Below are 13,048 nucleotides of genomic sequence, written 5' to 3' on the forward strand. Positions count from 1 at the left end.
ATGGACATTTAAGGGAGGATATAGTAGGGGCTACAGCAGAAATGCTAATATTCAGTGCATCAACAACTTCACACCCAGGAATATAAACATTTGCACTATCTTCTTCAGTTTCACATTCGGGTGATGGTGGTCGTTCAGGTGGGTTGTCACTTAATTTCTTCTTGTAATGAGTGTATTAATTCCTGCACAATGGATGTGATGCTAATACCATTACTTGAGGACCAGGATATTTCGGCAATGCATCTGGCATATTTACAACAACTGTGAAGCGTTTTTCACTTTTCTTAAACACCACCTTCTTGTGTCTCTTTCATGTAGTCCACACACCTTATTCTTTCACTACTATATTTCCTCACTGATCTTGTACCTAACAAAAAGTTCAAAGCAAACACAAAACTCGATGCAGAATGGATTATGCACAAATTCTTACTCGTTTATTATAAACAGAAGAGTGCTGGAAACAGTGTTGACAAAATGCATATTTTATGCCAGAAATTCAGTGATATATGCAGAAAAATATTGCCCATTGTGTTTGCACTTATTACTAATATGTTAACCACACAATTTTTGTGTAATTCTTGAAAGTTTTCAGATTTGGGTTTTTTACAATTCGTAAAAACTCCTAAAAATGCAATTTTGTACATTTCTATTAATAAATATTTGCATAATACAGATAGATGGAGCAGAGAAGATACTGTTTATAATTACATCAGTGGTGTCTGGTAATGTGACGGAAAAGATAGTGGTAATATGACAGAAAAGATAGTTTTCTGTGATTTTCTAAACTAGGAAAAAAATTTTAAGTTGGAAAAATTAACTTAAATTTTACATTTTCGCCTTAAATTTGTAAGGTAGCCCATAAGTGTGCAGATGTCAACTAAATTTCAGCACACTAAGAGGGAACTGTAACACACCGAAGGTGTTTTGTTCATTAGTTATATTTTTTTGTTCTCTTCTACTGTTTTAAGATTTTTACAAAATATACATTTTTCAAACAGTCATATCATTTATAGAAATTCAGATAAAACTAAAATACTTCTTATGTTAACACTCATGATATAGAGATCTAATATATATTTTTCCAGAGAAATTCATGACCATCACCCAACATAAAGCTTTACTGTACCAAGTGCAGCAAATGAATGTTACAAACCAAAAAATCACTTTTCCCACATTAAACAGAAAAAATTGTTTATAGTCCTACTATGCTCTGCAAGCTGCTTTATTGTGTGTGGCAGAGGGTACTTCAGACATCACTCTCATTTCCTCACTTTACTGTTTCATCCACAGGCAGACCTACTGTTGGTAAGCTTCCATATCAGTTGTAATTTATCTGATTTTCTTATTGAGGTCATTCCACAAGATGTAGGTCAGAGAAGTAATATATAGACTAAATCTCTTGGAATATACTTTCAGGAAATTTTAACAATATATTTCTCTATTATGCACAGCACCTCTCTTGTTGAGTCTGCTACTTGAGTTTGTTAAATCTCCATAATCCTCTGGCTCTTGCTAAACAAACCCTAATAAAACATGCCACTCTTCTTTGAGTTTTTGTGATCTTTTCTATTAATCCTATGTGGCGAAAGTGCCAGTCTGCATAGCAATTCTCAAGAATAATTTGAATGAGTGTTTTGTAAATCACTTTCTTTGTTTATGAATTAAGTTTCCTTAGGATTCTTCCACTGAATCCTAACCTGGAAACAGCTTTTTCTGCTACTACTTTTATGCATTCATTTGACTTTTGAGACATCAGATTGTTACTCCTGGGATATTGTATGGCTGTTACTATTTCCAGTGATATATCAACAATAGTGTTGATGAAGCTCAAAGTGAGATAATAACTGTTTACCCAGTAACAAATGGTCTCTTTGATCATGATGCACAGTTAGTTAGGATAAATAACATAGTGCCTTACAGTATGGATACTCCTCAGTGGAAATCAGAATAATTAATGACTCCAGGACACATGTTTTTAAGAATAGTTTACGGGAGATGACATGGGACCTAGTTTATAATGAACCAAGTGCTAACATAAAATTTAATCTATTTAATGATAAATTCATATCATTATTTCAAAATAGCTTTCCGCATAAGCTAGTCAGGGAACACACAAAACAGCCAGGTGAAAAACCATGATCATGAGAGGGATTTAAAGTATCTTGTAAAAGAAAAAGATAAGGAGAAGGGTGTGTATCTTTTGGCAAGAACAAGAAGGGATGCTGCAGTAGTTGCACACTACAAAATATACTCAAAATTACTAAGAAGGGGTTATTAAAAAATCAAGAAACATGCACATAATTTCAGAAATCAGTACTTCCGAAAGCAGACGTAAGACAATATGAAATGTTGTAAAGCAAGAGACAGGACAACTGGCCACAGAGCAGGATAACATCGCTATTGAAGTGAATGGAAGGGCTGTGAATGATGGGTCACAGTTAGCAAATATATTTGATAATTATTTCCTAAATAGTAGAAAACATACGACAAACGGTTCAAGAGCAAAATCACATCAGTTTGTTGAAAACATTTCTTCCATAAAATTCAGTCATATGGAGGTTATCACCAACTTCTCCTTTAAAATTAAGAAAATTCTCTCAAAAATGGACGTTCATCTGGTTTTGATGGTGTTTACAATAGAGTTCTAAAAGTTTGTTCCCTTGTCATAAGCCCAGTCTTACCTGAAATATGTAATGCATCACTAACTCAAGATATTTTCCCCTAGAGAGAGTGAAATATGCCATTGTTAAACCCTTCTTTAAGAAAGCTGATAAGAGAGATGTCAATAATTACCTGTTTCACTGCTGACATTATTCTCCATAATTTTTGAGAAGGTGATGTATTCTTGAATAATATCTCACCTTAGCGGCAAATGTATCCATAGCAAACCACAGTTTGGGTTTCATAAGTGTTGCTCTACTGAGAATGCCATTTACATGTTCACTAACCAGATTTTACAAGTGTTAAATAACAAAATAACACCAATTAGTATGTTCTGTGACCTCTTGAAGGCATTTGACTGTGTGAATAACATTATTCTCCTAGATAAATTAACATTTTATGGGATTGATGGTACAGCCAACCAATGGATATCTAACCAAAAGAATGTTGTACTTAAGAATTCAAGAAATAGAGTCCAGGCCCATAATTGTAACTGAGGAGAAATCACACATGGGATTCCCCAAGGTTCAATCATAGGTCCACTACTGTTCTTCAGATATGTAAACAATCTTCCATCTTGTACTCAACAAGCAGAATTAGTTCTTTTTGCAGAGGATACTAGTGTTGTAATCAATCTAAGCACACATACAGTAACAGAAGAAATGGTAAACAAAGTTCTTAAAAGTATCATTTACTGGTTTTCTCCCAGTGACAACGGCCATGGTTTTAAAAAGACCCAACATATTCGGTTCTGCATATCTAGAGGTACTATACCAATGATAAGTGTAATGCATGGTGAGGAAATAATAAATAGGAGGAAACTTCAAAATTCTTAGGGGTTCATATTGATGAGAATTTAAATAGGAAAAAAATACGTTCTGAATCTCCTCAAAGAACTTAGTTGAGCCACATTTGCGCTTAGAATCATTAAAAATCTTGGGGAAAGACAAATCAGTAAGCTGACACATTTTGCTTATTTACATTCAATAATGTCACATGGAATAGTGTTCTGGGGTAACTCATATTAGAAAGAAAGTCTTTATTGTGCAAAAAGTGCCGTGAGAATAATATGTGGTGCTCACCCACGATCATCTTGTACACAGCTGTTTACGGAGTTGGGCATTCTGACTACTGCGTCATAGTATATGTATTCCCTCATGAAGTTTGTTGTGAATAATGCACTACAGTTCAAGAGGAACAATGAGGTATGTAATTACAATACCAGAAGGAAAAATGACATTCATTACTCCATGTTTATGTTGTCTTTAGCAAAAAAGGGGTGCACAATGCAGCAACAAAATTTTTTGATCATTTACACAGTCATAAAAAATGTCTGACAGACAGCAAAAGTAAAATTTGATAACAAACTGAGAAAGTGTCTGCTTGACGACTCCTATTCCATAGAAGAATTTCTATTATTGTAATGTGTAAAAGCTGGTGGTTGAAATTACTAACTCACAGCTGTATATCTTAAAACAGAAGTAATGTTCAGAATATAACCATATACACAAATTAATTTGTGGCATGAACGTATAATGACTCTGTCCACATCATTACGATCGATCGTGCAAAATTATCCATGGAACACATTACTAACTCTCACAACATCTAATCCTGCATCTGCAGTGGTCACACTACTTACCCCTCACCCTGAGGTAAGTGGCCAACTTTACCTAGCTCATACCTGAATTCACGAATGTCAATTAAAAGTAAGCACAACTTGCAGTATTGGTACCTCTGTAAACATTTTTGTTAGTTACTGAGCAGGAAAACTACAGTCTTAAGAATGTCTTAATGGTTGTTGATGTTTTTGGATTTGCCACTTAGCTCCAACACATATATATTATAAAATACATGTGAGAACCACGGGCCACGTGAACACTTGATCCGGGTTGCATGCAGTCTGTGGGCGATAGTTTTACGACCTCTAGTCTACTGTGTGAAATGCCTTCTGGATATTGAGCACCTACGTGTGTGCCATTGTCTGTGGTGTGCTGGATTTAATAGCTTAACACAGCAAACTCATTTTCAGAAGATCTTGTTTGTGAAATCCTTGCTGATACCTTTAGAACAGATTCTCATTCTGCAAAACTATCAGAGTATGTGAACACAAATATTGAAATGCTGATTGTTTGTTTTAAATAATAAAAAATTGACCAATGTCGGTGGTATCAATTTGCCAACCTACATATTTGTGAAAACTTTTGATCAGAAACTGCAGCATTACCGCACAGTAGTTCATTAAGGACATAGTTGGGCTTGAAAAATAGAAGTGTAACTCATCTATAGATCTTGTGGTAAACTTCTACTTTTAAGTCCTTATTCACAAATGTGTCAATAGAGTACACAGTCAGCATTTTACAGAAATGAATGTGAACTTGGATATCATTGACTTAAAACTACGAGGGTTGTTTTTTAAGTAAGGGCCGTTCACGCGTATAGTCCCGTAGTTGTCGCGGACGCCGCAACAAGCTACCGCGCCACTTGCCGGCATCCTTCCCGTTCACACTGATGCAAGTTGCAGCTCTGTAGCTGACGTGTAGGCATCGCTGTGCTACTTTATAATGTTTACGATTATTGAATCGCCCGCCACGTGTGAGATACGGTCAGTGATACGTTTTTTGAGTGCGAGAAGCCTAGCAGCTGCAGAAATTCATCGCAGTTAACAGAAGTTTATGGCTTGAATGCAGTGAGTGAAGGTAAAGTGCGTCAATGGGTTAGAGAGTTTAAAAATGGCCGCCAAAACGTCCATGACGAAGAATGCTCATGCCGGCCCTCTGTGATCACTGATGATTTGGTGGCTGTAGTCAAAACAAAAGATTCGTGAGGACAGAAGATTCACAATTTCCACTCTTTCTTTGGAATTTCCACAAGTTTCAAGATCGGTTTTGTACAAAATTGTGTCTGAAAACCTAAACTTTAAGAAACTGTGTTCTCGGTGGGTACCCAGACTCCTCACAGAGGACCACAAAGGGAAGAGATTTGCCACTTCATTGGACTTTTTAATTCGTTACGAGGAGGAAGGGGATGACATGTTGAGTCAAATTGTCACTGGAGATGAAACATGGGTATCCCATATCACTCCCGAAAGCAAGCGACAATCGATGGAATGGCGACACACAACCTCACCCGTCAAGGTCAAAGCCAAACAGACGTTGTCAAAGCACAAGATTATGGCAACTGTATTCTGGTACCGGCGCGGTGTTTTGCTAGTGGACTTTATGCCACGAGGAACGACAATCAACTCAGATGCCTACTGTGCAACTCTAAAGAAGCTCCGCAGAGCAATTCAAAACAAAAGGCGCGGCATGCTGACAGAAGGAGTTTTGCTCCTGCACGATAACGCTAGGCCTCACACCTTTCAAAATACTCGGGATTTGATTGATTCTTTTGGCTGGGAAGTTTTGGACCATGCACCATACAGCCCCGACCTTGCTCCTAGCGATTTTCACCTTTTCCGATACCTGAAACACCATCTTGGCGGGCAGCGCTTCAATGACGACGATGAAGTGAAAGCGGCCGTGAACTCTTGGCCGTCAGAGCAGGCGGCCGAATTCTTTGAAGAGGGAATTAAAAACTTAGTTGTACGCTATGACAAGTGCTTAAATAAACAAGGCAACTATGTAGAAAAATAGGTAAAAGAGTATAGAATCAGAAAATAAAAGTTTTTTTACAAAAGTATTTGTATCTTTTTTAAAAAAATAAAAACGGCCCTTACTTAAAAAACAACCCTCGTACATACTTTAAGTGAAAAGAGAAGCTCTACAAATAGATGGATGTTGTAGTTATGGAATAACTGCTCTCACCAGTTTCAGCAGACATTTTTATGGAAGCTTTCAGAGAATTTTCACTCTAGTCCATACTGTTGTATCTGAAGTTCTAGTCTGATCTGACTATTCAGTTGATGTCTACATAGATTCCACTATTATCATAAGCAACAGCACGTTGACATCCAGTGCGTTGTGGAAATTGAAAAGAACAGTAAGGTATCCGTCCTCATTGTGCAAGCCTTCGGGGAGCGTAATGGCACACTTGACTACATATAATAAGTTGCGCCAACACTGATGATGGATACAGGCCTTGATAGTCTTAGCTGCCAGCAGTTCCCGTGCTATGGGCCAAAGGCAAATATCGCAATGTTGTGTTGTCTTAGTTATCACCAGATACTGTGGGAGCTGTACTAAGTCACAGCACTGGCTTGTCCCTCACTTGTCAATGCCAGATTGTAGAAATTTAAGTAAATGCCATAATCAGTAAAACATGTCACCTTCTCACCTCCTTTCTCAAATCATCCATTCAAAACCAGTTTTCTGTTATGTTCACGACACCTGATTGTGGGGATAGGCTGCAGTGTCATGTAAGAATGGAAGTGGCATTAGTCCAGCAAGACTGTAGGCCAGAAGCAAATACACAAGTGTGGTGAGGGCCAGTTGTAATGGCTGCAAAAATGTTGATTACTGTTACAGCATGACAACACTTTTGCATATCCAGAAACATTTATAGAAATACTGAAATTGTTTATATTACTAATGGATACTGCCTTTATCTTCCTTGACTATTTCATGACCAAACCAAAGATTGGAATTATTATTACTCCACTAGTGCACACGTATCTATAAAGTAGAAAAAGTTAACTTTCACGCAACATCTGGAAAGCCCTGGTTATTTGCCTGCAGTACATTTTTTTCAAAATATTCACATTATGTTAAATTAGTATATGAAATCTAATGCTTAAGCAAACTAACTTTGGATGCTGAAATATAGTTGCATAGTAAGGTTCTTTAAGCAAACACATAGCGAAATAAGTCCCAATTACTTTTTATAAAGTTTTTTCTCATCTGAATCAAATAGTTTGCATTGTGATGTAGTCTGAAGTAATTGCCAAAATTTTCAGGATTGGTGGGACCACTTCATAACAGACAGAGGCTATATGTTTTGTCTAAGCTACTTGCCCAAAATATTTCTTGCTGTTGTTATAACATTGTTGGATGAAGCTTACTATAAAGTAGCTTGTTGGCTGAATGACAAAGGTATGTAACTTTATTTTAATGGATAATTTTGTTTTGCTTCACTTGTGACACATGATTTTTTTTCTCGCTATAAACAGTGGAGGAAGAATAAAAACAAAAGCTAAAAGCTGCAGCAAACTCAGCATAATTAAGTAATGCTTGCAGAAGTGAAAGTTGGGCACTTACTCTTCCGTAGTATGCATTGCCTGTTCTCAAAATTTCTCGAAATTTTCCTTCTGTTCTTGGAGAACATTTCTATGTGAATACCAAAGATTTTGTGTCATGCATGTTTCTGTCATTAAAATGAAATAACTGTTAATGCCATTGTATGCATGAACAAGAGTACCAAAAGTGACACATCATAAGGACTCCATATTCATTCAGGTTTACAGACAATTTTACAGATATAAGCAATATTTACTATTCAAAGTTATCATGTGCTCTAAATGTGTTGTGTACTTACTTTGATAAGCCTCTGTTGTATTGTTTTCCTCTTTATGTAATTTTTATTTGAAAAATGTGTACCATGCCATACAATACTCATAATTTGAGAATACAAACAAACAATAAATCCAGGTATAAAACATGGTGTTTCAAAAGTTAATATTTCATTATATTCCCAGGCACTGCTACTAAAGACTAGTTCATTTCCCAGCCTGTAACTTGGCTGGTTAGTGTAAATACAAAGTATGCCTTTCTCAAGAAACTAAACAGTGAGACTGTGCAACACTGACAAGACTGTGAAGCAGAACACCAAAAATCTTATGTAGTTGCAGCTTTTAGCTATGGATTATATGCCAGAGTATTTAGAATCTGTAAATTCAATATGTTGGTGGTGAGGTAATAGCATACCCTGGAAATGCTCAGGTTCATACAGAATTTGAACTTAGAGCAGCGGAGACAATGCCAACAAAAAGTAACAGAAGTTAGGATATGAAAGATATAATCTTAATAAATTCCTCTGATATATTAAAATTTGTATATTTAAAAATGTAGTTTATTAAAAACAAAGATTCAATGACTTACCAAACGGGAAAGCGCTAGTAGATAGGCACAATTAAAAAACACACAAACACACACACAAAATTTCAAGCTTTCGCAACCCACGGTTGCTTCGTCAGGAACGAGGGAAGGAGAGGGAAAGATGAAAGGATGTGGGTTTTAAGGGAGAGGGTAAGGAGTCATTCCAATCCCGGGAGCGGAAAGACTTACCTTAGGGGGAAAAAAGGACAGGTATATACGCGCGCGCGCACACACACACACACACACACACACACACACACACACACACACACACAAGCAGACATATTTAAAGGCCAATATGTCTGCTTGTGTCTGTATATGTGTGGGTGGATATATTTTTCCCATGTGGAATGTTTCTTTTTTCCCCCTAATATTTCAAAATATCAGCTACTGCATTGTGTGAACATGTAATATTTTATGTTTCCTCGAAAATTGCTGCATAGAAACCAATGAAAACAGTTTGGTGTAAAATTTCAACTGATATAGAGGCTTAAGGATTTTATGAATTCATTAGTAGTACTAAAAGTAATATTATCAGCGAGTAACACAGGTAAAATTGAGCAAGAAATAATTAACTTTTTCCACATGCCATTGCTCCTACACATCAGTCACTAGTGGCTAAGATTTGCTTCATCTATATCTATATCTACATCTACATGGATACTCTTCAGATCACACTTAAGTGCCTGACAGAGGGTTCATCGAACCACCTTAACAATAATTCTCATTCCACTCTCAAACAGCAGGTAAAGAAGAAGAAAAAGGAATACCTATACCTTTCTGTGCAGGCTCTGTTTTCATTTTATTATGATGATCATTTCTCACAATGTAGGTCAGTGTCAACAAAACATTTTTGCATTTGGAGGAGAAAGTTGGAGATTGGAATTCCATGAGAAGATCCCAGTGCAACGAGAAATGCATTTGTTTTAATGATGTCCACACCACACTTTGATTTGCCTTCCCCACAACATTTTCTATGTGTTATTTCCATTTTAAGTTGTTCGTAATTGTAATTCCCAGGTATTTGTTGAATTTATGGCATTCAGATTTGATTGATTAATCATGTAACTGAAGTGTGATTCCTTTTAGCGCTCATGTGCACGACATTGTGCACGACATTAAGCTTTCCATTATTTGGGGTCAATTGCCAATTTTCACACCATACAGATACATTTTCTAAATTGTTTTGCAGTTGGTTTTGATCTTCTGATGACTTTACTAGATGATAAACATCATCATCTGCAAACAACCTAAGACATCTGCTCAGATTGCCTCCTGAATCATTTATTATATAAGGTATAGCAGAGGGCCTATAACAGTACCTTGGAGAATGCCACAAATCGCTTGGTTTACTCAATGACTTTCCATCAGTTACTACAGACTGTGACTTCTCTGACAGGAAATTACGAATCCAGTCACATACGAGGGTTGGAACTTAGATAGTGGCAACTATTTATTCACAAATGATACAAAAGAGTTACATGTTTGTACCTGTTACCTTCCTTCAAAGTAGTCACCAGCATTGTGTAGAACCCGTTGCCAGTGATAAGGAAGTTGTAGTATACCATTAGCAGAGTCTGTTCTGTTGATGGTGTGAATGGAGCGGTCTACTGCCTGTCGAATCTCTGGAACAGTTCTGAAGCGAATGCCACGAAGTGGTTCCTTCATCTTCGGAATGATATCAAAGTCACAAAGACTTAAGTCTGGGGAGTATGGTGGATGGTAAAGTAATTCCCAGTTCCATCGACTGAATAGAGCAGCCACAGCTTGCGTTGTATGCACCCATGCATTGTCGTGCAAAATGATGGGTGGGTTGCGCAGAAAGTGTCGCCGCTTCTTTCACAAAGCTGGTCACAGGTGATGCTCCAAAAGTGAACAGTAATACTGTGCATTGACAGTCTGCTTTGGAGGTACATAATGCATTAGGATAACACCATCACAGTCGTACACAAGAATCACCATAACTTTAGACCACCCCATTCACACCATCAACAGAACAGGCTCTGCTAACAGTATACTATACCTTCCACATGGCTAGCAACAGGTTCTATGCAACACTGGTGACTACTCTGAAGGACAGTAGCAGGTGCAAACATGCAACTCTTTTGTGTCGGTTGTGAATAAATAGTTGCCTCTATTTAAGTTCCAACCCTCGTAAATGAGCCAATATTCCATAAGCACGCAATTTGATTGCAAACTGCTTGTGAGGTACAGTGTCAGAAGCTGTCTATAAATAGGGAATCAATCTGAAATCCCTTGTCAATACGACTCAATACTTTGTGTGAGTAAAGAGTTAGTTGTGTTTCACGAGAACAGTGTTTTCTGAATCCATGTTGACTTCTCTTCGAGGTAATTCACAATGTTCGAATGCAATATATGTTCCAAATTTCTGCAATGTATTGATGTTAATGATATGGGTCAGTAATTCAGTGGATTACTCATATTGCCTTTCTTGAGTATTGGTGTGATCTGTACAGCTTTTTAGTGTTTGGGTATGGATCTTCTGTTGAGCTAGTGGTTGTATATGATTGATAAGTATGGGGTTACTGCATCAGCACACTCTGAAAGGAACATAATTGGTATATAGTCTGGACTGGAAGACTTGCTTTTATTAAGTGATTTAAGTTGCTTCACTACTCTGAGGATATTTACATCGTCTTCTTTGGTGAAGGAATTTCAGAAGGCCGTATTTAGTAACTATGCTTTAGCAACATTGTCATAGATATTATTTCCATTGATATTGCAGAGAGAAGGCATGGATTGTGTCTTGCTGCTAACATACTTTACATATGATCAGAATCTCTTTGGATTTTCTGACAGGTTTCAACACAAAGTTTCATTGTGGAAACTATTATAAGCATTTCGTATTGAAGTCAGTGCTAAATTTCAAGCATCTGTAAAAGATCGCCAATCTTGGGGATTTTGCATTTGTTTAAATTTGGCATGCTTTTTTTTCCCTGCAACAGTGTTCTGACCTGTTTTGTGTACCAAAGGGGATCAGCTCTATTGTTTGTTAATTTATTTGGTATAAATCTCTCAATTGCTGTTGATACTATTTCGTTGAATTCAAGCCACATCTGGTCTACACTTACATAATTAATTTGGAAGAAGTGGAGAATGTCTCTCAGGAAGGCATAAAGCTTTTTTCTGCTTTTTTTCAATAGATATATTTTGTGTTTATTTTTGAAGGATCTGCGGGTTACAGTATTCAATCTCGCTATGACCGTCCTTTGTTCACTAATCCAGGTATCCATTTTGATATTCATTATTAGGTCAGAATTATTTGTTGCTAAGTGGTCAAGTGTGTTTTCACAACCGTTTACTTTTTGCAAGGTCAGAATTATTTGTTACTAAATGGTCAAGTGTGTTTTCACAACCGTTTAATTTTTGCGTGGGCTCATGAACTAACTGCTCGAATTAATTTTTGGAGAATGCATTTAGCACAATTTCCGATGATGTTTTATGCTTAAACATGTATTTTCACCAACATATGGAGGATAAATTGAAGTCACCACCAACTATAATTGTGTGAGGTGGGTACATTTTTGAAATTAGGCTCAAGTTTTCTTTGAACCTTTGAGCAATTGTGTCATCTGAGTTGAGAGATCAGTAAAAGGATACAATTATTATTTTATTCCGGTTGCCAAGAATGACCTCTACCCATACTAATCCACAGGAACTATCCACTTCTGTTTCACTACAAGATAAACTTCTAACAGCAACAGACACACCACCACCAACTGTGTTTAGCCTATCTTTTCTTAACACTGTTAGGTCCTTCGCAAACATTTCGGCTAAATTTACCTCTGGTTTCAGTCAGCTTTCAGTGCCTGTAACGATTTGAGCATCAGTGCTTTCTGTTATCACTTGGAGCTTTTTGGAGCTTTGGTATGTTCCCATCACTGCTACAACAGATTACAACTCTAGATCTACATTCTTCCTGTGTTCAGTGTGCACCCTTTGAGACTGAAGCTGTTTCTGTGTTTCCCCGAGACCCTCAAACCTAAAACACTATCCACTCTATGCCACACAGCCCCTGCTACCCATGTAGCCACCTCCCGCATGTAATGGACTTCTGGCCTATTTAGCGGAACCCGAAACCCCACCACCCTATAGCGCAAGTCGAGGAATCTGCAGCCTACATGGTTGCAGAACCATCTAGCCTCTGATTCAAACCTTTCACTCAGCTTTGTACCAGATGTCTGCAATGGTCCTCTTGACTATGCTGCAAACAGTGAACACTGCTTTCATGTCACAAGCAGGACTGGCAGTCCTTACCACTTCTGACAGCTGCTTGAAACCAGAGAGAATCTCATCTGACGTGAGCCACCAACTGCAGTTAGTGGCATCTTGTG

At 37.4% G+C, this 13,048-nt stretch overlaps 1 protein-coding gene across 1 annotated transcript in view; it reads left to right on the forward strand.

The window, feature by feature from the left end:
* Positions 1-13,048, forward strand: part of LOC126263661 (anoctamin-8) — a 179,159-nt gene that overhangs the window by 117,990 nt on the left and 48,121 nt on the right. Inside the window, exon 9 of the mRNA XM_049960770.1 lies at positions 7,556-7,691. Coding sequence (XP_049816727.1) covers positions 7,556-7,691 — 136 coding nt within the window. The remainder of the gene's footprint in view (positions 1-7,555; positions 7,692-13,048) is intronic.

This window comes from Schistocerca nitens, chromosome 6 (assembly GCF_023898315.1).
Source record: "Schistocerca nitens isolate TAMUIC-IGC-003100 chromosome 6, iqSchNite1.1, whole genome shotgun sequence".
Taxonomy (NCBI): domain Eukaryota; kingdom Metazoa; phylum Arthropoda; class Insecta; order Orthoptera; family Acrididae; genus Schistocerca; species Schistocerca nitens.